The sequence below is a fragment of the Protopterus annectens genome, chromosome 6.part1 (assembly GCF_019279795.1).
Source record: "Protopterus annectens isolate FY-2018-M chromosome 6.part1, PAN1.0, whole genome shotgun sequence".
NCBI lineage: Eukaryota > Metazoa > Chordata > Ceratodontiformes > Protopteridae > Protopterus > Protopterus annectens.
In genome coordinates, this window is record NC_056738.1 from 507,393,339 (window position 1) to 507,419,746 (window position 26,408).

General features: G+C 38.8%; 1 protein-coding gene across 1 annotated transcript in view; it reads left to right on the forward strand.

Annotated features, from left to right (window-relative positions):
- PARD3B (par-3 family cell polarity regulator beta) overlaps window positions 1–26,408 on the forward strand; it is a 5,075,916-nt gene that overhangs the window by 2,675,505 nt on the left and 2,374,003 nt on the right. Inside the window, exon 15 of the mRNA XM_044075955.1 lies at window positions 25,496–25,678. Within this exon, the coding sequence (XP_043931890.1) occupies window positions 25,496–25,678 (183 nt within the window). The remainder of the gene's footprint in view (window positions 1–25,495; window positions 25,679–26,408) is intronic.

Consider the following 26,408-nt stretch of genomic DNA (forward strand, 5'->3'; position numbering starts at 1 on the left):
AGAATAAGCATACTCATGCCAGTGTACAAGAACAAAGGGGACATCTACAACGGTGGGCAGTACAGAGGCATCAAACTCCTATCACATTGCATGAAAGTTCTGGAGAGGGTGATTGATAAACGGATACTCAGAGTAGTTGAATGTAAGGTGGGAGATGAGCAATTTGGCTTCAGATCAGGATGCAGCACAATTGACCTGATATTTGCATTGAGACAGATACTTTAGAAGAAGCTAGAGATGAGGAGAGAGTCCAACTGGGCATTCCTAGACTTGGAGAAGGCATATGACAAGGTCCCAAGAAAGCTGATCTGGGCAGTACTGAGGTGGTTTGAAGTCCCAGAAACTGGTAGAATTAGTGCAGGCTATGTACAAGGACCCAACGGGTGTGGTGTACATCAGGGTTCAGCTGTGAGCCCACTGCTGTTCATACTGCTGATGGACTACATTAGCAAGCAGGTTGGAGGTGACGGATCAACAAAGCTGCTGTATGCAGATGATGTGGCAGTACAGGCAGACTCTGAGCTAGAACTTCAGCAAAGGATAGGAGAATGGAATGCAAATCTGAAGGCACGTGAGATGAAACTAAGTACAGATAAGACGGTGGTAATGGTAGCCAATTGGGGAAATCAGAAGAAACTGAGAATAGAGAGAGAAGGGAAGATAGTGGAACAGGTAATCAGCTTCAAGTATCTGGGAGGAGTAGTTGAGGAGAAGGGTAGTCTCTATGAAGAGGTCAAAGCTAGAACCAGAGGGGCTGCAGCCAGGTGGCATAGAGTATCATGTGTAGTCTATGACAGAAGAATGCCAAAGAAGCTGAAAAGTAAGGTGTACAAGACAGTGGTACTAAAACCTGGGCAGTAAATGCAGAACAGTTGAAGAAGCTAGAGGTGATGGAAATGAAGTGCCTGAGAAAGGTGATAGGATGCACACTGTGGGACAGATGAAGAAATTAGGACATACGAGCAGAAGCCACAGTAGCTCCAATTGCAGAAAAGATCAAATAGAACAGATTACGGTGGTTTGGGCACATGTGTAGAAAAGCAGAAGACAATCTGGTGAGAAAGATTTAGGACAGACAGAAAGAAGGTAAGAGGAAGCTAAGACGTCCAGCAAAGAGGTGGATGGATTGTGTGAAAGAAGATCTGCGAGAGTCAGGCATGAGTGTTGAAGAAGGCAGGAGTGTGGCACTGAATCGAGAGAGTTGGTGACAGTTAACACGATACCCCGACCCCATGTAGAAAAATGGGAAAAGAGGGGCTGATGATGATGAAATATAAACCATCATATTTTTCCCCAAGTTACCAGTTTTGCTAGGGATTAGGAGCGGCAGAGAGAAATGCTTTTTTTTCTTAATACCGTTATTGAATTTTCACTTGCGGCAAAGGAAAATATACATTTATATAAAATAAAATAAACCACATTAACATGTTCCCAGTAGCAAACGTTATAAATCCCATGTTTTTGTATAAATATCATTCCAATGTAACATAAATTGTTCAAGAACTGTGTTCCCTTAAATATCAGTCTTCCTCCAAAGCATTATTCTGCATGGATTGTTCCCACAATCTCCATTTCTTTCTATGTAAGTTGCTTCTACCATTTTCTAAATATCCCACTTCCAGTTATTTTACCTCTGTTACAATATTCATTGCTTCAAATACAGTTGGTTTAAACCTCAATTTCCATTTTCTAGCAATTGCTTATTTTGGCAGGCACCAGAATTAAACTTAGCTAGGCCTTACTATGTCTAGGCAATTCAGATTTTTTTATCCCAGCTCAAAAAAAGGTTACAACCATTTGCTCACTTAACATACCTGACAGAGTACACTGTAGGAATTTGTGAAGTTTGTCAAGTCATTACATTCCCAAAACAGGTGTTGCCAATTACCACTTCCTTCCCCATCACACCTCCAATGTGGTGTTTACATGAGGAAAAATACTTTGGAGTCTGCTTCAGGTATAAATATACCTATGTAAACACTTCCTAAATCTTTTAGACTTTGTTGCATATTTGGGAGCCATACATATGCCTTCCATTGTTTCCTTGTGAACTCCTTATCCAATCTCTTCCCAATGTTTTCTAACCTCCTCTGATTGGTTTCTGTAGTTATCATGCAATATTTTATAAGCCCTACTGATTACCCCTTTTTTAACAGCAGCTTCTGTTCTAGATTCAACTAAAAAGTCTACCAGATCAGGTCTTTCACTTACGATTCCCCTATCCCTTTCCCTTTACATATACTGTTATATCAGTCCCTGATAGGGAAGGCAGTCTCTGGCCTGCAGTCCAAATTTCTCCTTTGCATCCTCCCACTCTGTTGCCTTTGCCCCTCAAGTTATTTGCTCCCAATACTTTAGTTCCTTTACCAGTTTTCTGCAATAAATTCTAGTCCCCTCTTCCCTGAACTCTGTTCTCCTAATAGCAGTCATCCCTATGGGCAAAGTCTCCTTTTTCCATTCTTATGCTGGCTTAGTTCTTAGAATACTTTTTCTCCTTTATGGATAAAATGTTCTACATGGCAGCTGCTGTTCCAAAATCCCACTCTCTCCTTATTTCTTGAATGTCACCAATTTTATCATCATCCCTTTCCACTCTGAATTGTAGCCTTCTGCTTGTCTTGTGTGTATGAGCCTTAACTGCACAGTTCTAAAATATCCCTACAAATTGAGTAATCCTAAACCACCTTCTTTTGTTGGAAGGATCATCTTATCCTACTTAACCATTGCCTCCCTCCCTCCTAGATAAATTCCTTCAGCTCTTTAATTATCGTTCACAACTTCTCCTCTGGTTGATAAAAAATATGCTTAACCTGTATATAAAGCTAAAGGGACTAAAAACATTTTCACTACTTGTATCTTGCTATCCATATCCATATAAACAAGAGCTTCATAGTATTATTGTTTGTTCTCTTTCCACATATCCTTAGATTCCATAACAAAATCCATTTTAATCCATACTCCTAAATATTTAATTTTATCGTGTCCCCATAATTATAGGTTCTGTGGGACAAATTGATGGTGTGGGTACATAGTTTACAGGTATAGCCTTTATCTTAATTAATTTTATATCCTGAAAAGATTAGAAACTGTGTTAAGATGTTCCATAACACTGAAATGTTATTTTCTGGTTTTATCATGTACAAAATAATATCTACAAATAAAGCCAGCTTTTCCTGGTTATCATACCAATTATATCCTTGAATTTCTGAGTCCCTTATTTCTTTGCCAGTGGCTCTAAATATAAAGCAAATAAATGGGAAAGAGGACACCTATGCCTGGTTTCTCTGTTCAGGCAAAATTTTTGCTGCTGAACCCTCATATAGCCTTTTAATTAACCTTATTATTGTATGAGGGAATTCAAATGCTTTCATTGTCCTACTTATAAAATCCCACCATATGATGCTTTCCCTGCATCAAGACACACCAACAGCAGTATTTTGTTACACTATGATTCCATCTAGATCATCATTGTTCTATTAATACTGTCAAATGTTTGCATCCCTTCCACAAAACCCCATTGATCCATATCCATCAAATTTGGAAACACCTTTGCCATTCTTTTGTCTGTTATAGACTTAAAAACTTTATAATCATGATTTAAAATTGATGTGGGCCTAAGTGAAGGTGGGTCTAATGGGTCTTTACAGCCACCGCAGCTTTCTTCCAGGATACTGGTGCTTCCCCTCCTTTTAAAATACTGCTAAACAAAATCCTCCAAATCTTTATCATTTCTTCCCTTGTTGCTTCCAAACATCTAGAGGAATACCATCTATTCCTTGACACTTTCATACAGATTGACTGTACGTCACCATTTTTATCTCAACTTTTACTATCTTAACTGCTAATTTTTGAGCCTCAACTACTTCTAACCTTGGCATACTTGTCTTCCATACATATTTCCATTTGTGCTCTTTCTTGATTTTTACATTCCTCTGCTTAATACAAATTTTCATAAAATTTCCAAACTATATCTAATACCTCTACATGATCTCTGGTTATTTTTCTTGCTTATAGGCACCCTAAGTTTGGCAACAACTCTTTCTATTTTCTGTTGCCTAAATCATTATGCTAAAAGTTTTTATGCGGCAAACTTATCAAAAACGTTGCTTAACAGCAGTCTTTCTAAATGTATGCATATTACTGAGATATTCCCTTATTTTCTCTTTAGCACACTGTAGTTGCAACTGTTCTATGAGAATTCCCCTTATTCTACAATACTTTAACCTTTATCAGCCCATCTAAATCATTACTGTATTTTCTTAACCATGTCTCTTTTTTTCAGCCCTGTTTTTAAACTTTTTACATTTTATTCTACTCATTAGCTATAACTTCTGAAGAAATGTCTATCTTCCCTAATGACTCTAGAATAATTTCCACTACTGATTTGTGTCTCATTTTTACTTCATTAGCCTGCATTTTATCTTAGCTGTTATTTACACATTATCTGAAATAGTTATTGGATGTGTGTTGAAGCTTTCAATTAATTATATATATATATACAGTTGTTTCTTGTCACCGCAAGCAAAAAAAAAAGAAAAACTCCATGAGTGCACCTCTGTAACCTATTAACTTAAAACAAACACACAAATAGGAACAATTTTCCCAAATCAACAGCTACACACACAGGCACTACCTAACCTAAAATGTAAGGATATCCATGTTGTGATACAGGTTAAAGCCTGTGCTTCTGCTTATACTAATTGGCTCCTGTTCTTGTCTTATTTTGATTTATGTTTCAGATGTGAAAAACGGCTTGTATGCTTTCAGAAAACATTACATTTTAACCTTAAAAACAGTACTTTGACTTTTATTGCCTACCCCTGTACTGGGCTTGTCTCAGTGGAAACTTATGATGTACAGCTGTCTTCTACAGCAGTCTTCTCAACTCATGCAGTACATTTATTTGCTAAAGGAAAACTTTTCATTACATCCAGGGTTCTCTCTTTAACTTGCTTACACAAAAAAAAACTTTGAAGATTAAGTAAAGGATCATAGGACCATAAGAAGTTATTAGGCTGTTGGTCCTGATGCCCTTACAAGCCTAGCCAAAAAATTAGCCCATGTTCCAACATGTCAGCACTCTATGCCAGTGTCCAGCAGGGACATAGGTGGAATCCCAGGGGGTGTATTTTCTGTTCCCCAGCCAGTTATCCAGGTTGCGCTTAAAAAGGTTTAATGACGTACTCTGCTTTAATTGGAGAGGGAGTCTATTTCACAAAAGGGGGGTAGTCTCTGGGACACAAATCTGTCCTGCCAATGAGTCCTATTGATGTCCTATACCAGGATGAGGTTGTGTGAGCAGGTTACTCTGTTGGAGCTTGACTTGTGGATATGCAGCAGTCGCATCAGGGCAGGGTCTGAGATTGCTTTGTATGTCAGACAGAGGTCACCTCTGTGGAGTCTGTAGGAGATTGAGTAGAGGGGCAGGGCTTTTAGTTTATCGGTATAGGGTAGATGTTTATATTTTCTTTTCTAGGTCCCCCATATACATCCTCACTGTTGCAAATCAAATTCTAGTCCCTGCTAAAACCTGATTAATTCTCCCAAAATTTTCTTAAGCTCCATAAAGACCATAATCCAGTCATTGCAAAAGTAAGAAAAAACATATCAGCTCTACATATATTAAAATCTGTGCACATTTACACCCCTTCCCTCACCTCAGCAACACAAGATAATAGCATATTAACTTAAACATGCTTTTGTCCAGCCTTTCTTCATTTTACATTGTAATGCCTGCATTTCTTAGCACTAAAAAGCAAGAGAAAAAAAGATTGGTTTTCTTTAGTATCTTTTTGAAATAAAACAATAAGTGAATATGCTTTACTATATAACATGCAATTTATATCATGAAATGTATTATACCAATACCATTAGGAACAAACATTTTTACTTGGTTACATTTTTCAATGATGAAGCTAGTTCTCATTCATTCTCCTAAGCTTTGTTTTCTATCCAGAGGCATTTTGTCTAAAATAATGTTTGTCCAGTCCTGGCCATTTTTGTGCAGCTGTGGTTTAGAGTGGGATTTAGGTAAGCATTTCACCACCAGACTTTGCGCAGCCTCATATGCAAGGCCATGGAAAGAATCATCATGGACATGATAAATGAGGATATAGGCACTCTGCAAAAGCTGGACCCATCATAGTCTTTTTTTTTTTTTTTTTTTTTTTTTAAGGAGGGTCATGCCTATTAAATCTGGTGGACTTTTTGAGAGGGTCACAGAAAGCAATGGATGAAGGTAAGACTGTGCACACAGCTTACATTGACCTGACCAAGGATTTTGATACAATACCCCACTCAGGCATTGTAGACAAACTTATTGATTTAGGTATAAACCCTTTTATCACCAGCTGGATAGAAAACTGGCTCACTGATAGGACCCAGGAGGTAAAAATAGGTAAGGCCATCTCCATTAATGGGACCGTCACTAACAGAGTCCCCCAAAGCTCAGTACTGGGCCCACTCCTTTTTGGCATCTGTTTCTCTGAAATGGAAGCAAATGCTGAAGGGTTATGGCTAACCACGATTGCAGATGATTGCAAGGTGGGGGTTATCATCAACTCCCCTGCAGACACTAGCATTTTTGAAGAAGGTCTATCTCTGACTAATAAATGGTGCCAAAGCCATGGTCTTAAACTCTGTGGTAAGAAATACACAATTGTACCCTTTGGAAAATCAACCATCCCGGGTAATTACCATGTTGATAATACAGCCGTAAGAGTCAACCCAGTGGTCAGAGATCTGGGTACTTACGTAAACAGTAGCCTTACCTTCAACCACCATGTGGGCATAGTTGTTTGGAAATCCTTTTATGTTGAGCAACTTATAAGTACGGACATGGCATCTAAGTCCAAAGTGGTCATTATCCCATTGTACTTGTCCCTTATTAGACCAGTCATAGAGTACAGTGCTCCCTTTGGTATGTACCCGACCAGGCATATGCAGCAACTAGAGTGACCTCAAAGGTTCCTTACAAAAATAATACAAGACATAACAAACCTGCCTTATGCAGAGCGCCTTAAAGCCCTTTCCCTCTAGTTAGTCTTCTATAGATTACTGAGGGGTGATCTATGCCTGGCTTAAAAGGCATCTGCAAAATCCACACTTATGAATCTTCTACATATTTGTAAGTCGAAGAATGCCAGAAATACAAGGTCTAAGGACCTGAATTTTGCCTTTGACTTAAAACAGAACATGTTGGAGAGGCTGATGTGTCCCAGAGACTGCCCCTTCTCTGGAACAGGCTTCCCATCCACATGAAGCTGAGTTTGTCTATTACCCAATTTAAGCACAACCTAGACAAGTGGATGGGGAATAGGAAATTTACACCAGACCTGGCACCCATGTCCCTTATGAACAGAGGTAGCTTACAAATGTTTGGCATTTAGTGTCTTATTTGGATGCAGGACATCATTATTCTTTCAGGAAAACTTGGCTAAGCTTAGAAAGGCCACTTGGATCATTAGCCTAGTAATGGTCTGCGAATCTATGAATTGCAGTTACAATACTGTGCTTTACTACCTTGTGTCAGACTTCTCAGAGTATACATGATACACAAGGCAATATTCTTCTTACCAAGAACAAGTGTTGTCAGTGGTGCAAGAGGTAGGATACTCACCTCTGGTGCAGAAGGCTGTGGGATCTATTCACACATGTGGTAGATTTATTGCTGACACTGCAATGCATCATAAGGGAGTGTTAATCACTTGAGTGTGCCATACTTCAGATGAGACATTAAATCAAGGCCCAATCTGCTTGAGTTGGTGGTAGCTCAGGTTGATGTAAAAGATCCAGTGGCACCTGTCAAAAAGAGTAGGGTCATTTATTCAACACAACATAGAAAACGCTGTTTGTGTTTACAAAGTGTACATATTTACAGTCATATTTATATACATTTCTATTTTTTACTGTTTATCATTTTTCTTATATCCTCATTAATGTTCTTCCATAATTGTCCCCCACTATTACTTCCACAACCACAATCTATTTTTTCACAATACATCTGTAAAAATCCATTTCCCATTAAACAAAATTCCATTGTCTTTCATTCCAAATAACCTATATGACATGAAATAAATTCTTATCTTACCCTTCTTGCATATACCTTATTCTTGTTCTTATAATATGCATATATATGTATTTATATTTGTGTTGTTTGTAATTAATTCTCTCAATTTATTTCTGCATACGACTTTTTCTAGAGCTGCACCAGTCTTTCACATTTCAAAAATGTACCTTGTTGTTCTTCCTCCCTACAAAATAAACACATTCTTTCAACTTTCTTTTTATGTGGCATATTCCCCTTTACTGATAACTTAATAAGTCTCCATAAGAAATCTTCACATTCTACTATCTTGGAGCACAAGTTTTTCCTTACTTTAATGGCTTTACTCACTTCTTCATCACAGTATTATAACACATTCTTTTTTTCTTTCTCTATATCATAATTGTTTTATTTTCCATATTTTATTTTATTTATTTATTTTACATTTGTTAACCGGGTCAGTCTGGCTGAGTTTTTGGCTCATTTTCAGCAGAGACCCGGGGAGAAAAGCTCCTCAAGACTAGAAAACAATTTATTAAATTTTAGTAACATAGTAGTAACAATCAGATTTAGGATCTTACAAGCAGAGACCTGGAGAGGAAAAAAGCTCCTTGGGCAATTCAGTTATACAGAGTATTAACAATTGGCAGACAAGTATGTGAGTTGTTACAAACAAGGTTTTAAACAATTAGCAGAAGAAAATGTGACTAGTTACAATATTATTTAAGCTGCTTAGAGCAAAATGAGTTAATAGTTAGGCAGATGCTTATTTAAAGTGGGTAGGATCTAGTTGTGTAGGAGTTTGGAAACAAGAAAGGAAAGTAAGAATGGCTAGTAGGAGATGTAGGGGAGGTAGAGTATAGGAAACAGACTAGACAAGTAGGTTGTTTTGAGACAGTAATAATTAAGAGTGGTTAGAGATAGAGGAAGGGAAGAGGTAGAAGAGGCAGGGGAATAGTGTTAAAGATGCATTGAGTGAGGTGGTGACATAGGTGAAAGGATGGTGGTTTCAGGGTGGTTGGCTATAGTGGCAAGACCACTTTGTTTTTAGGTATTTTCTTGTGGCTAATTTGAAACTTTTGCTATGCTGGAGGGATTTTATTTCCAAGGGGAGTTGGTTCCAGGATATAGCTGGGTTATAGTTATAGATAAGGCAGCCTATTTTGGTTATGGGTTTGTAGATTTCTAATAATTCTTGATTTGAGCTGCGTAACATCCTTGCAGGGGAATATTTGTATATGATAGTGGAGAGGCTGGGGCAGAAGGAGGGTAGGTAGAGGATAGAGTAGATGATTTGTAGTTGGTATAGTTGGAGCAGCTGAGAGAATTCTAGCCAGTCTAGTTGCTGTAGTGCTAAGCAGTGGTGTGACTTGTAGGTTTGGTTAGCTGCAAATCTGGCAATTTTATTATAGATAGTTTCAAGCTTGGAAATAAGTGTAGAATTTAGGTTTGTGAATATGTGGCAGCTGTACAGGAGTGTTGGGAGTAATAAAGCCTGGGAGAGAGTTATTCGGACAGTGTTAAGTATTTCTTGCTACAGAAAAGGTGTCCCAAGTTTCTGATGAGTTCTTTTTACTGAGTTAGTAACATGGAGATTAAACTTAAGCTGATAATCTATTGTAACACCTAGCAATTTAGTACTATATTCAGCTGAGATTATCGTGTTGTTGCAGAATAAGACAGCAAATGTACTTTTGAGTGTGGTGATGTTTTTAGGGAAGAAGAGTAGGAGCTTAGTTTTGTTTGGATTAAGTATTAGTTTGTTATCACTAAGTCAAGTCTCAGTGGTGTGGAAGGATGCTTGGGTAGTTGAGTGGAGGTCCGTTGGGTTGTCAGCAGTGGTTATAACATTTGTCTCATCAGCATATTGCACAAGAGATGACAGGGGACAGGAGGAGTAGAGCAAGGGAGTGGTCCAAGTATGGACCCTTGGGGGACTCTCATTTGTACAGTGAGAGGGGAGGATAGTGCAGAGAGCCATTTAACTGATTGCTGGTGGGTAGAGAGATAGCTGGAGAACCAGGAGATAGAGGGGAGAGAAATGTAAGTTAGTGAGTTTATCTAGAAGGAGTGGGTGAGAGACCATGTCAAAGGCTTTAGAAAGGTCAAGGAATAGGCATGAGACAAGTGTGTTGTTATCCCAAGCTAGGGAGACTATGTTGATGAATGATATGAGTGCAGTAGTTGTACTATGCTTGGGATGGAAACCATGCTGTGTGGGTGTGAGAAGGTTTTCCTGGTGAAAATAATGCATTACCTGCTTGTGAATGCATTTCTGTAGGATTTTTGAGAGTGGAGAGAGTATGGCAATCTGTCTGAAGTTGGATATGTCTGAGGAGTTGCCCCCTTTGTGAATGGGTAGAGTAAAGAAATGTTTCCATACAGTGGGGACATAGGATTCAGAAATGAATCAGTTGATTAAGATGGATACAGGATAGGCAAGAGGTTCAGAAGCAATCTGCAGGACATAAGAGGGTAGCTTGTCAACAGATGGGGAGCAAGGTTTAAGTTTAGAGAGTAATGACTTTACATAGCTGGTTGATACTGCTTTTAGAGAGGAGGAGTTAAGAGGGTTTGGAAAAGGTATAGAGTTTTTGGGGGTGCTAGTGTTGTTTCTGGGGGGAGCGAATTTATTATGGAGGTTATTGAGTTTATAAAATGATTGTTAAATTTGTTGGCTATGTCTTCAGGTGTTGCATTGGAACATGGGTTAGGAGAGGAAGGGTTTCCTGGATGAAGAGTCTATTTACTAGAGCTCCAGAATTTCTTTGGGTCTGATTTGAGAGTAGAGGGAGGATTGGCATAGAAGTTTATTTTGTCATAATGAATGATTTTTTTAATTTTATTTCTCAGTTCTTTATATTTCTGAAGAAGAGTAGGGGTCCTAATCCACATTTTCCATATCCTATCCCGGTCTTTCATGAGGGTTCTGGTAGATTTAGTGAGCCAGGGAGCAGTATTAGATTTGATTCTAATTGTGCGAAGAGGAGCAAGGGAGTTAAGAATGTTTAGGAATGTATCGTTGAAGGAATGGACAGCTTCATCTAAAGGAAGAGTGGTGAGTTAAGACCAGTTAATTTTGGAGAGTTGGTGAATAAAGGAGTTAGGACAGAAATGTGAAATTGAGTGGGTGGTAATAAATTTGTTAGGTTTTGTAAGGTGGGGAGTATGTCTGGCAACTGTTATAGGGCAGTGGTCGCTGAGGGCATTTGGAAGGGTTTGGGAGTTATGATAGTTTTGAGGGTGGGAGACCAATATCCAGTCAGGAAGAGAGCTAGGTAGTTAAGATTTATTAATGTAGGTTGGGTTTGTGATTAGCGGCTCAAACCCATGTAGGTTTATACAGGAAGTAGTGTTGGGAGCTTGTATTGTAAGCCAATCAATATTTACATCTCCCAGTATAATTATTTCATTGTGGATGGTATGTGAGAGGTGAGATAGGATGTTCTCAAGTATATGAATGTTATCACCAGGGGGAATATAGATTGCTGTGACAGTTATGGTATTGAAACTGTTAAGTCTGAAGTTGGTAAGTAGGAGTTCAGCTGGTGAGAAGGAGGATAAGTCTAGTGTGGGACTGATTTGGGAGAGACAGTTGGAGTAGAGTATGGAGACGACTCCTCCTTTTCTTTTAGGTCAATGTAATCTAAGGATATTATAGCCAGGAGGGATGATTTCACTGTCCAGCTGGTGTGGTTTTAACCATGTTTCAGTTAGGGTAACTATGTCAGGAGTATAGTTAGCTATCCAAGCGTGGAGTTCTTGAACTTTATTTAGAAGGCTCCTGACGTTGATAGAGCAGAATTGTACTTGATGTTCTTCATCTCACATTGCTGCAGTCCTGACACTTGGGTAGTCCGCTGTCCCAGTCGGCCCGAATACCAAAGTATAAGGCTGACGTCGGTCAAGGCGCATTAGTCTGACGTCAGGACGTCAGGGTACAAATGCGCATGACCGACGTCATTTCCTCAGTCTTTTTTGCCGCATGGTCCGATGCAGAAGCAGTTTTGCAAGTGCAGGTTGGCGTTCTGAGATTTTCCGAAGTCAGAGTTTCAGACCGAATCCAAGTTGGCTAAGTACCCCGTTGGGGAATATTTTGGTTTTTTCTTGCCTCAGTATTTTACCGGATGTCAGAAAAAGTGAATAACTGTATTTCTTGTGGGAAACAGATACCTCATAGGGATTACCATACCTTGTGTATACCTTGCTTAGGGCCTGAGCACGACGTTGTTGGCTGTCGCTCTTGTGCTAGATTTAACAAACGCACTATAAAGAGAAGATTAGATTGTGCCAGGTTAGTTTTTGGGAAGCGGTGTAATTATAAAATGCCGTCGGATGCTCCGACGCCCGCTTCGTCAAAAAAGCGCAAGGACAAAACAGCAAAGCCTAGGCTGGAAGAACCGGACGTCGGTTCTTTAGAGGGCTCGGTGGAGCCAGAGGTTCAGCCAGAAATTTCTTTGGAATCCCAGGGAGAGACTTTATTACTGCAAGATGTGACCTCTCAGGAGGTAGGCCAGGCGGAAGGGGCTTCTCAGGTAGCTGTTCTTCCCTCCCTTCCTAAGGTGGTTAGGCCCTCCCCTGCTGTTTCCAAGGCTTCTCCCAGGGGCAGGCCAGGTTTTGTTTCAGGTGTTACCCCTAGTTCTTCAGGGTCTGTACCTAAGAAGCATATGCTTAAGATGGCAGAAGATTTGATTACAATGATTAGAGGTTCTATGCCCCCTCCTGATAAGAGGCCTAGGGTGGAACCTGAGCTTGGGAGTTTTGCGCAGTGTTCGGATGCTTCTGAGTCTTGGCTGAAGACTTGCAGGAGTATTCCCCTTACTCTGATTCTGATGTAGATGATTCTACTCCTTCTGCTTCTCCTCCTGAGGATTTTTCATTTTCAGAGAACTCTTCATTCCATGAGGGAGCATTTTAAATGGGAAGGTCAGGATTTCTCTGATTCCAGGAAAAGGCTTAGGGAATTTTTATTTCTACCCCAGCATAGGCCTTTAGCTATACCTCCTGTTCTAGATGTGGTGGAGGATGTTTTTGCAGAGGCTTCTCTGAACCCTGATTCTTTGCCTCCTGCTCCAGTTAAACCGGATAGATATTATAGGGTGCCTGAAGCTCATAAGTATCTTTTTAAGAGTCCTAGGGCAGACCCAGAAACTGTTTCACAGGGGCCTAAAGGTGTTAAGGCTTCTGTTGTTAAAAATCCTGTTCCTCCAGATAAAGAGGCAAGGGCTTTGGATAGATGGGGAAAGAAAGTGTATACTTCTTCCACTTTGGCCATGAGAGCTTTGAATTGCCAGTTTCACATGTTGAAATACCAAAATTATCTCCTTTCACAATTAAAGTCTAAGGTAGATGCTTTGGCGGAAGGTATTGAGTGTAAAGAGTTGCAGGATTTAGTTCTTGTTTCTGAACAGGTGGGTAAGCATTCTTTGCAATGTGGTTTTGATGCTGTGCAGGCCTCTTCGAGGGTGGCTGCCACTGGTTCGGTTCTTCGCAGGCACGCCTGGTTGAGGGATCAGAATTTAGCTGAGCATGTGAAGACAAGGATTTTAGATGCTCCTTTACAATCTGATGTGTTGTTTGGTTCACCTGTGGAAGCAGTTCTAAAGAAAATGGAAGACAAGGCTAAGTCTATGCAGACTGTTAAAGATTTTTTGCAGGTTCAGCCTCCGAAGTTTAGTAGAAATTGGCCTACCAAGGGGTGGACATATCCTGCTTATGATTCCCAGTCTAGGGGTAGGTCTAGACGTGGTAGGGGCAGAGCTCTAGGTTCTTTTAGGCCTAGAACAGGGAGTTCCCCTGCTCAGTCTTCTGGTGAGGGCAGGGGTCAGTCCTTTTGTAAACAGACCCAATGACCTGCCTTTTCAGCTGCCAGAATCTTCTTGTCTGGCAGCACCTTTGGGAGGAAGGTTGGCACTTTTCAAAGAAAACTGGAGTTTAATTACCCAAGACAGATGGGTATTGGATATCATTCACCACGGTTACAGGTTTTATTTCCATACCTTGCCTCCTTTCAAAGGCATGCCAGACATTCCTCCTCAACAAAGGAAAGAGGCTCACAAGCAAATTTCTCTGTTGCTCCAAATAGGGGCCATTCAGCCGGTTCCTGTGCCAGAAAGGGGCCTAGGATTTTATTCTCGCCTGTTCCTAGTACCAAAAAAGGGGAACACGTGGAGACCAATTTTGGATCTGTCTATCCTCAACACTTATCTGGACATTCCCAAGTTCAAAATGTTGACGTTACAACAGCTTTTACCTCTGCTGGGCAAAGATCACTGGATGGTAACTTTGGATCTCAAGGAAGCTTACCTTCATGTTCCTATCAGACTAATTTGCAGGAAGTATCTGCGTTTTCGAGCTGGGAATTCTCATTATCAGTTCTCTGCATTGCCCTTTGGCTTATCTACTGCGCCCAGAGTATTCACAAAGGTTCTGGCTCCAGTGATAGCTTTCTTCAGGCTGAAAGGAATACAAATCTATCCTTATTTGGACGATTGCCTGATTCTGGCTCAAGGAAGGGACGTGTTTCTTCAGCATTTGGAATATGTGATAGCAGTGCTAAGATGCCTAGGGTATTCTGTGAACGAAATAAAGTCCAGTCTAGTACCCTCTCAAGACATGTGCTTTCTGGGTGTGAGACTGAATACAGCAACCCAGATGGCCTTTTAACCCCGGACAAACAAAAGAATCTTTCTCTTTACTTCCATCAACTATCTCATCAGTCCGGGCTGACTGCAAGGACAGTCCTTCAAGCCTTAGGGTTCATGGCATCTTGTATTCTGGTACTTCCCAATGCCAAACTGCATATGAGGAAGCTACAATGGTATCTCAAAAATGTATGGACACAGCACTGCCAGGATTTGGACACTGTCATTCAAATAATACCTTGCATTCAAAAGGAATTTTTGTGGTGGGCTCAGGAATGTCACCTAAACAAGGGACTCTCTGTGACCCGGCCAGAGGCGAGTCAGATTCTAACGACAGATGCCTCAGACACAGCTTGGGAGCTCATCTGACTGGAAAGTGGATACAAGACAAGTGGCCTGCCAGACTGCAGCATCTACATATCAACATGAAGGAGATGTTAGCAGTCCAGTTTGCATTACTGGCTTTCAAGGATTTACTTCTTCCAGGGCAGGTGTTGATTCTAACAGACAACACAACTGTCATGTGGTACATCAACAAACAAGGGGAACACATTCTTATCCTCTATGCAGGCAAGCAATGATTTTGTGGGAGACTGCGTTAAGCTTGCAACTGAATCTTCAAGCAAGGTTTCTGCCAGGAGCACAGACCTCCTTAGCAGATGTGTTAAGCAGGCAAATCATGGATCCCCACGAGTGGAAACTGGATCTTCATGTATTTCAGACATTGACAGTGTCATGGGGAACTCCAGACATAGATCTGTTCGCTTCTCCACTAAACCACCAGCTGCCAAAGTTTTGCACGAAAAGGTTTCATCACACAGCCTGGAAAGTGGATGCTCTTTCTTTCAGTTGGAAAAATCTTCATGTGTATGCCTTTCCTCCTCTGCCTCTCCTCCCAAAGGTACTCCTAAAGGTCTGACAAGACAAGCCAAGGATGATTTTAATAGCTCCAGATTGGCCTCGGCAGCACTGGTACCCATTGCTGAGGAGTCTGGTAAAGAAGCCTCCATGGCCCTTACCTTTGATTCCACACCTATTGTCTCAGAAGGACGGGCATCTACTCAATGTCAAGCTTCACTCTCTTCATCTAACAGCCTGGCATATTCTATTTTGAACCATAGCAGGTCTCAGCTTCCTCAACAAGTTTTGAATGTGATTATGGAAGCCAGAAGACCTAGTACAAGGAAAGTGTACGCAGGAAAATGGAAGAGATTTTTATTTTGGTGTGCAGCAAAGGATTTGGATGTTTCTGAGCCAAATTTGAGTGTGGCTCTTCAATATCTTACTGAGTTATTGGACAAAGGTTTGTCTTTCTCTTCCATTAAGATTCATGCTGCAGCAATTTCAGCTCATTATGATTGTGACCCACCATTGTTTTCTCATCCTTTGTTCAAGCAATTTCTTAGAGGGGCAAAGAATATGAGACCCCCACGTAGAGCTCCTACTCCTGCTTGGGACCTCAATTTTGTGTTGGAGAAACTCACTCTACAACCTTTTGAGCCTGCAGCTACTGCTGAATTGAAATATTTGTCATGGAAGACTGCTTTTTTGTAAGCCATTACCTCTGCAAGAAGGGTGTCTGAATTGCAGGCCCTTATGGCGGTTGAGCCTTTCCTGATTTTTCATAAGGATAGGGTATCTTTACGTACTAATCCTTCCTTTATGCCTAAAGTGGTTTCTAGTGTGGCTTTAAACCAAACTATTCATTTGCCTACCTTTTATGCAAATCCCCAAAATAAGGGGGAAAAGATTTTGCACACTTTAGATGTACACAGGCAATTACGTTATTATTTAAGCAGGACTAAGGATTTTAGGCAGTCTCAGCAGTTGTTTGTTTCTTTTGCTTTGAGTTCTCAGGGTAAGCCTGTGTCAAAACAAACTATTTCTAAGTGGATTGGGTTTTGCATTACTTTCTGTTACTCCCATCATGGCAAGGAGATTCCAGCAGGGATTAGGCCTCATTCCACTAGGGCTACTGCCACTTCAACAGCATTTCTAAGGGGGGTGGCAACTAAGGATATTTTGGAGGCAGCTACTTGGAGTTCAGTGCATACCTTCTCTAAGCATTACCACCTTCCTCTCTACTCTAAATCTAGGGCTGGTTTTGCCACTGCTATTTTACAGGGCATGTTGTCAGCTCCTGCTTCTCTGTGATTTGCCATCCTCCCTTACCTCTGCTTTGGGATTCTACCCAAGTGTCAGGACTGCAGCAATGTGAGATGAAGAACATAGTACAGTTTTGTACCTACCATAAATGTAGATGTTCAAGATCCACATTGCTGCAGTCCAATTTACCTCCCTCCTTCCCCTCTGTGTTTAGGGGTGGTTGTGTGGGTGGGATTGTACCTTTCTGACTTTGTATATATTGTACATATATTTGGTACAGGGTGTTTGGTGTGTTGTTGTTTTTTGGTTTGGCCTTATCTTTTTAGGGTCTTCTGACATCTGGGGCAAGAAAAGACTGAGGAAATGACGTCGGTCATGCGCATTTGTACCCTGACGTCCTGACGTCAGACTAATGCGCCTTGACCGACGTCAGCCTTATACTTTGGTATTCGGGCCGACTGGGACAGCGGACTACCCAAGTGTCAGGACTGCAGCAATGTGGATCTTCGAACATCTACATTTATGGTAGGTACAAAACTGTACTTTTTTGTGGGTTGGAGGGGTTGGCAGGTTTAAATACAGGGGTTTATTGTTCAGGGTAGTGTCTGTAGGGCCTGGGTTAGGATGAATGTCACCAGATAGAAGTAGAGGTTTGTAATGGGGTTTTAATTTGAGTAAGTAGACTTTTTTGTTTGTTTTAAAGGGGAGGGGGGAGATATTTTTATTTTAGGAATAGAAGTGGTGGGGGGAAGGATGGATGGACAAATTAGTAGATAGGGTTGTGGTGTAGTACTTGGGTTAAGAGTGGTGTTTGAGGGATGGAAATAGGGAGTAGGTAATTGTGAGTGATAGGAGGTGAGGTGATAGAGTATAAGGAATAGGGAAGGTAAGAGTATAGTTTGAGTTGTAAGAGGCGTCACTTTATGGGATGTAGAACAGAGGATGAGAGGAAGGGGTGGGAGTAAGGTATAGTAGTCTTTGTTAGTGGATAGTAGGTATGTGTGGGGAGGAGCAAAGAAGGGAGGTAGTATGAGAACAGGAAGTAGAGGAGTGGGGGATTTGAGAGGAAGTGAGGGCGTGTGGTTGTATGGATAGGTATAAAGGTAATGATATGGGGGATGGGTGGGGAATGGGAGCAAAGTGAGCAGAGCTAATGGAGTGGGGCTACACCTTCCAGATAGACTTGGCTAAAAAAAAACTATCAGCTAGTCCAGGGACACTTACTAGAGATGCTATTTTGTCTTGATATTTTTTTAATTTCATATTCTTTTTTCTCTTTCTTATTCTCTTCATCTCCCAGAACTTTTTATACTTGTAGCTAAACATTCTCACTATTAAGTACTCATTCTCTTGCTTTTACCCACTTTAATACTCTCTATAAGTTTAAAGAAGCAAAATAAACAGTTGGATTTATTAACCCCAGTCTCCCTTCAAGTTCACTTATATACAGCACACCTCTTTTCAGTTGATTGATTTTAATCTTTAGCCCCATATGAAAGAAAACACAAATTGCACATTTTTCGTTTCTCATTTTTATTGGATCATATAAACATTTTACATATATACTATTTTCCCATTAATACAGAATTCACAAGATAAACCTTTTTCTGGAATAGTAATCTATACATTCTCAATCGAAGACATGTTTCTTAAATTTCTTTTATCAGACCCACCCACTGGATCATAACTATGTAATTTTTCCTAAATTTACCCTTCGTAAAGTCACTTTATTCATTGAAAAATGCACATCCACAACCTTTACCACATCACCCAAGCCCTTACTTTTATCTTTATTAAACGTCATTCCCATTGCCTTTAAATGTCTATTCAGACAAACCAGCACTTCCCTCATACATATTTTGTTCCTAGAAACAGCAACTGTATCATTTGTGTACATTAAAACATCTGGAATCACAACCTCCCTTTGCATCACATATTTAGCATCTTTCCTTGTATAAGCTTTACTGTATCTCATTTATTACAAGTGCAAACAGTATTGCCTTCATGGGACATCCTTGTCTTGTACTGTTGACATACACAGTCTCCTAATTCTATTACCTATTTCATACTTCTTTATAGCGTCTCACAAAGCATCATGTCTTAATGTATTAAATGCTTTGCTAATATCCCCTACCATACTTTTCACATCTTCTCTTTTATTTACAATATCATCCACAATTTCTCTCACAACCAATGACAATTCTAGACATTCCTTCCTTTTTTATACTATATACACTTTCTATACCATTTACAGTTTCTCCCATAATATCTCTCATCCTTCTTTCCATTGTCCTCATATTATTGTCATAGAAAGTGTATATTCTATATTTAGTGTGTTGGGTCTCCATTTTTTTTATTTCATTCTTCTGATCTTTATTCCGCATACATTTTAATTTCCCACTACATAACTGTAAACAAAACCCTTCCTTCAACCATTCATTCATTCAGTACATTTACAAAATACTGACTTTGCCAATCCTTTAATTTCTTGAACATTCCATACCTTATATCATCTGGAACTGATACAAGCCAACATTTATTTTCCTAAATATTTCATCCAATTCATTAGTAGTAATTTATTTTGTATTTCGTCCTTAACATATTCTGGATTTTTTAAAAATCATCCATTCTCTCTCCTGTTTTCCTTCTTTTTACTCTTGTACACAATATCCACATGTTGTACTACAATACTAATAATTTACTCTTATGTTCTATGATACTTCCATAACTGCAGTACTTTCCAATCTCCAATTTTATCCCATAATTTCTCCTTTATTCTTTTTATTCCTTTTCCTATTTTAATATACTCCTTTTCTAGCAAGACTTCCATACTGCTAACAGTGTTAAAAACCCATCAGAACTGTGTCATCAACTGCTACCTCAAACCTTCTGATAATACAGAATAATCAGTTTCATACCCAAGTGCCCCCATCTATAAGGCCGTTGAATTTTGTTCCACACAGCTAATTTACCATTGTTTATCATTTCCTGTATTTAATTTATACATTTTTCCCTGTCTTTTTACTTTCCCCCTTAAATCACAATTAAAGTCCCCTGCAATTATAATTTTCACGTTAATCACCACATAGTCTGATATTTGATGAAACAGATTCTCTTTCCTTGCTAGTGGTATATGCATACAATGCTATAATTCTATAAACATGTACTCTCCACCTCCCATCCACAACAGTTAAACTTCTCATCCTTACCAGTGTTAGTAATTTCACTGTTTTTTTTTTTTTTTTTTTTTTTTTTTTTACACAACACATCCAGTCCAGAACAGGATTCACTTCCTAAGTTCCACATTATACTTCTAGCCCCAAATTTTACTATTTTTCTGTTTGCATTCTTTCTTCACATCAGGAATCTTACATCCTCTAGCAGAATAATATCCACATCACATTTAGTACACCATTTCAGTATCCCTACCTTTCTTACAGTGTTAATACTGTTCATATTTGCCGAAAGTACATTAAAAATGATTGCGTTTCCTTTTTAAATTGAGGAAATATTTTAAAATTTTCATTTTTCTTATTTTTACTTCTTTCCCTAATTGAATATTTTTACTCTTTCCCCAACTGTGTATTTTTCCTGGGTTTACAGACAAATGATTCTCTTTCCTTGCTAGTTATAATGCTATAATTCTGTAAACATGCCATTTCCACCTCACATCTACAACAGGTAACCTTCCCATCCTTAGCAATATAATTATATTATATTTCTACCCCACATTTTTTCTGTTTGCAGTCTCTCTTTACACATCAAGAATCTTATATTCTCTAAGAGAATAACAACCACATCGCATTTAACATACCATTCCAGTATCCCCATCCTTTTACAGTGTTAATAGTACTGTTCACATTTGCTAAAAATAGTATCATATTGTTGCCTTTCCTTCTTTTTAAGTTAAGGGTAAATATTTTTCCATTTTAGTTTTCTTATTTTTACTCTTTCCCCAACTGAATATTTTCCTGGATTTATGTACAAATGATCCTTGATCCTCAGAATTATATTTTTCACTAGCTAGAACTTCAGAAAAGTAATAGTATCAGTCCCTTCTCCTGACCTCTCATCCTGTATGCAAACACTGTCCTCATCTTCCTCTTCATATTTTTTCTTCTACGTTTTTTTTCTTCTTTACCTAGTTCCCCCTCTCCCCCAGACTGTTGTGCTTCCCCATGTATGTTTTCTTCCATTTCCCCCTTTTTTCATTGTTTGTTTGCTCTTGACAATCCATCCAAAAGTATACCTTATTTTTTTTTATACAACCTACATTCAGGCACTCACCTTCTTGCTGTATGTCCTTTCTCCCTACACTGATACCTTGTATCTTGAAAAATTATTAATTAAATGAGAAAAGTCCTCCGGGATAAACATAATTTATGCTGGCCAGCATATCTTAATGCTCATCTTTGAGCAGCCATAACAATAACACTAGGCAAGTGTTTTGCATTTTTTTTTACATTTCAAAACAACTTCCAACCTCCACCCTCCATTCCATAAGTTTGCCTCATCTCTTACTTTCACAGTATTATCAACAGTTTGACAGACACTGCACACATTTTCTTACATCTTCTTTTTCCAGTTCATTAATTATAAATGGCAAAGTAACATTTTTTAACATTTGTTACTGCCAGAAAACAAATAATTGTTCCACAGATAAATGTCCTTTGTTTTTGTTACACAGTTCTAGAAATTTCATAATCAGTCCATTAATTTCAAACATTGTTACACAAAGTATCTGTCCAAATATGTATAAAAGGCTGAAGTTCCTGTGCTGTAAAATCAAGAACAGTTACCAAATTTTCCTATACAGAATATCTATTAGTGTCATTTTTTGTTCTTATTCTTACAGTTGGTCTTTTCTTCTTTTTAAAAACAGTTTTACTTACAGTTTGTTGCTGCTTTCCTTTTTTGCCTGCTGTCACTGCTGCATATGTTTTAACTGTTGCATTCCCTGCTGTCATATCACCTGGTTCCTTTTCCATATTACCGTCCTCAGTCTACCATGTCAGTACACGAATTAGCAGAACTGTCACCTGGATCATCCCATGGAGTTATTTTTTAACATCATCTGCAAGCCCTTCTGGCACCATTTTTGTTATCTGCACCACTTCAGTAGACTTGCTTACTACTTTCTGCATGGAGACAGATAAATGGTGGTCATTTGTAACATCCACCTCACAGGAATCTTTGTTTACATTCTGAAGCTCATTATTGACCAGATCTTTGCCAGATTCTCACTTTTCACCTCCAGACTCTCCATAGCTTTTCTCTCCTTCTTCTTGCTTCTGCTTCCCTTAGCCCTCTTCCTTGCTGCGGTAGGAGCCCTTTGGCACCATCTAGCAGCTCCAAAGAGCTGGAAAAGATTCCTGATGCCCGGGCTAAATTTCCCCTTGTAGTACAAATATCAGCTCAGGACTCCCCTGAAAAGAGGCTACTAGCCTAGTGGGACTAGCCCAGCCTACAAAGGATAAATAAAATAAAATTAAAATAGCAAGCAGGTTCTGAGTAGAGATACTATATACAGTTTAGTTTTCTTAACTTGCTTATTTTCCTTCATTCTTTAAATGTATGTTTCAGCATCAGCATAAATTAATAGAATGCTGCAAGCCATGCATTAATCAAACCAAAAACACTTAGAATAACAGAATTGCACTTAATTGGTAGACATGCTTCTCTCAGTCTCAGTCAGTAGATGGAGATACCCTTGTTTACTTTATAGGATTGCTACCAGTGGTGGCCCATGGCACTGCATCAAAGTGTATCTATGGAGAGTGTCAAAATAGAGCAAATATTTCCCTTAGATTTATCCTTCAAGTACAGGTGTGTGTCCAGTTGTAAGTCTGTATATGTTCAAAGTGATGGTTTGTCACATCTCAAGCACAGTTGTAGCAGCGAACCAGTGCTGTTTCTGTAACCGTTTACTATAAAAACCACTATATTATAGCTGTGTTTCTGATGATATGTTTACAAATCAGAAGTTCAAAATAGCTGCAAAGGAAGGCAGAAGACAAAATAATGTAAACAATATCAGAATTCTTTAAAGGTGGATGATTTTTTTTTTACTGTTTACAGACGTCTGGACCTACAAAATTTTAATTTTCATTTTATATATCCCCGTTTGTTCATTTTGTACCCCTTGAAAATCCTCACTTCATGCTACATAGTCCCAACACCTGTAAGAAAAAAAATCTGTATTTCACTTATCTTCTGCTGACAGATATCCCACTACCTATACTTGATTGCTGTATGTTACCAAAAGAAACTGGAGCATCCCTGCTAAGCCACGTAAGGTGAGTGTCATGGAGGATCTTTGTCTTCATAATCACAGACTGTGGACTTAGTCAGTGAAGAAGCCACAGATTCAGTATTTCAAAACATAAAGAACGTGATGAAGGTGCATCACTCCTTAATGCTGCACAGTGTATGTTTTTTCTGCAGAGAGCCAGCATGGACTACTAATAGAAACAGTACTAGGGAAGTTGCCACAGTTGCCACAAGAGGCCTAGCCATATGCGTCTTTAAACAAATGCACTTAAACGTTCTTGCCAACCTTTCTGAGAGTTTAAAAGTACCCACCTCCCAGATCAAGCAAGGCCATGCATGGTAACCCCTGGTGTAAGTAGGTCTTGGAATTAAATACCAGCATTTCTTTGTAGAAATAAAACCCTGCTTGAAATTTCTTTCATGACTGTCAGCCATAAAGTATGGTCTGCAGTTGGTCTCCCTAAGCTGTGAAGTATAGCTTACTTAAATGGATTTCACTGAAAGTATTTTATCATAACAGATGCCAGTGAAGTAGATACGTTAATCTTGCCTTCAAAACTTCTCTGCATTAACATGTGACACTTGTGGCCTCAGAATTTCAGGACCTTTATTTTATCCACTCCTCCAAAGTATAAACACATTGGAGTTGCAATAAATAAGTAAAAAAAAATACATAGGGAATGAGAGGATTGCATTGGAGGAGTGGCAGTCTGCCCCTGCAAAAAAAAAAAAAAAACTTTGAAAGTTTACTTGTGATATTTGTATGAGAATTATTTTGGCTTATACTTTTGTGTGTTATACTCTCATCAAGTAGCATGACAGCTGCTTATATAGTGCATTGTACAGTGTTCTCCACATAGAGGAGATTCTAGAGATGCTTAGAAGCTTCCTGCTGCAAGTCAGATGAGAAATTGTTCCTGTCATGAATCATTAACATAATTGTACAAGTTTCCACTTAACTCATTAATACCTATGTGGTGTGGAATGTCACACCTGTAGTGCCCTCTACATATCTTGAATTCCAGAGCATTTTCTCAAAAATGAACTTAAAAAGCATAAGATAAACAAATAGAAATATTTTGTGAGCCGTAAAAGCTATTAAAACTGTACAAATAGCAACATTATCAGTAAGAATGATTATTTGCAGTCATAATTGTCCGTGCATTCAAATTATTTCCATAAATAATATATTATAATGCAGACTAACTTCCAATTATATTTTTTTGTTAAACTTTCACAAACAAATGATCATATCTTGGAAACTGGACTACCTAGGTGTATACTTTTAGAACATTTTTGTTAACCAGACATAAGCTTTTACAACTTCTTCTTTCGGCTGCTTCCATTAAGGGTCACCACAGCGAATCATCGGTCTGCAGAATGTGTGGCAGTACAATTTTATGGTGTGGAGTTGCCAGCCCAGAGTCCAACCTTCCACAGAAGGTACACACACACACACACACACACACACACACACACACACACACACACACACACGCACACACGCATACACCTTTGGAAAGTCCAGTCCACATGTAGCATGTCTTGGGAATGTGGGAGGAAACTGGAGCACCCAGAGGAAACCCACACAAACACAGGAAGGACTTGCAGACTCTGCACAGAAGGCACCCCAGCTGAGAATTGAACAAGAAATTCCTCTGAGTGCATGTTTATTGAGATATTTACAGAAATATGAAAACATATTCTTAATTGCATATGTAGCTGTATAAATAACACTGAATATAACTAAAGATGTGCAACTTAAAGTGCAAATATCAAAGACAGTTTTCTTCAATAGTATTTAAGTTTTCACCTGATGTCATGCAACAGTTTGTAAGTCATTTGTTTTTATGGTATTAAATGCATATAGAAATGTTTATTTTCATATTTAGTAACACACAACTAGCAATATCTTAGGTATAGTGTGATATAAATGGACATTGACAATTAATTTTCATGTCTCCCTCCATGGCATTTCCAACATGACCATCAAAAACAGGTAGAGCTCACATTTATGAAAATAAGAACATAAATATGAAAATATGAGTAATTTACAATTTGATTAATTTCTGTAATGTAGGACATCTTAGATTAACAATGTTAGTGTCACTTTGTTAATAACTCTTTGCACTTTCTAATACTGCCTTTTATTAGCTGTTAAGTCACTTAAAGACGCCAGGCTCAAAAAAGTTTTGGATGCCATTAGGAGGTATGGATATGAAGTAGAAATATACAACAATGGTGTTATAGGCTTGAGTGAGTTAATTTGCAGACTTTTGTCAATCCATTGCCTTGTTGTATCAGGTATGAGAAAGCATGTTTGACTGTGGCATACTGAAGAGTTATAGAAATGTCCTCTCATTTTGTGTTTGTGTATTTTGCAATTTGATTTTGACATTTAACCTGTTGAAACTATTCTTTTCTTTGACAGAAAGGAGAACCTGACATAATTCCCTCACTAGAAAATAAAGAACAGCTGATGTTTGAAGTTCCACTTAATGATAGTGGTTCTGCTGGTCTGGGTGTGAGCCTTAAAGGAAACAAATCCAGAGAGACTGGATCTGATTTGGGAATATTCATCAAATCTATCATCCATGGAGGTGCTGCTTATAAGGTATTTTCACTGTATGTTTGTTTTTTTTTTTTGTTTTTTTCATTCTTAATTGAAATTTATTACCAGTAACCCGCACATAGTTACAATGACGTATGTCATAAGCATGTTTGTTGATGTTAGTTCGGGTCTTCTAGCTGGTGGATTTTTCAGAGGTTTTTCCTGTATCTAAAAATTTAGACAATCACATTTCTGGTTGACTATGTGGAGGAATGGTTTCAAAGGTAGCATTATTTAGAGAGTACTTTTATGAGAAAAGTGTTTGATATAGTGGGGAAGTAGCTGCATGCATAACTCATAACCTCTTAGCACTAGAATTCTGTACAAAGCCAAAAATAATGAGGGGACAAAGGCCCAAAATGAAGGCTAGATTTTAAATATTGCTTACACAAACCCCTCATTTTTGTATTTACTTAACTTTAATCCATTCTTCCTCAACATATCTTCCCATACCCACATAATTTCCTTAATCAATCCTTTATTTTCTGTGATAATCACCCAATCATTAGCGTATACCACAGACTGGGGTACTTTTACTCCTTGCACTGTTTTCCAGCTTGGTTCACTTACTTTCCAACTTCCATCAACTACCACAGCACTTATTACTCAAGAAGTAACACTACACTTATTGGATAACTATGCTTCACCCCTTTCTGTATTTTCACATTGTTCTTATCCATTCCTTTACTATCACTATATTCCATATATGTTTGTTTACTGTTTTCCATAACAT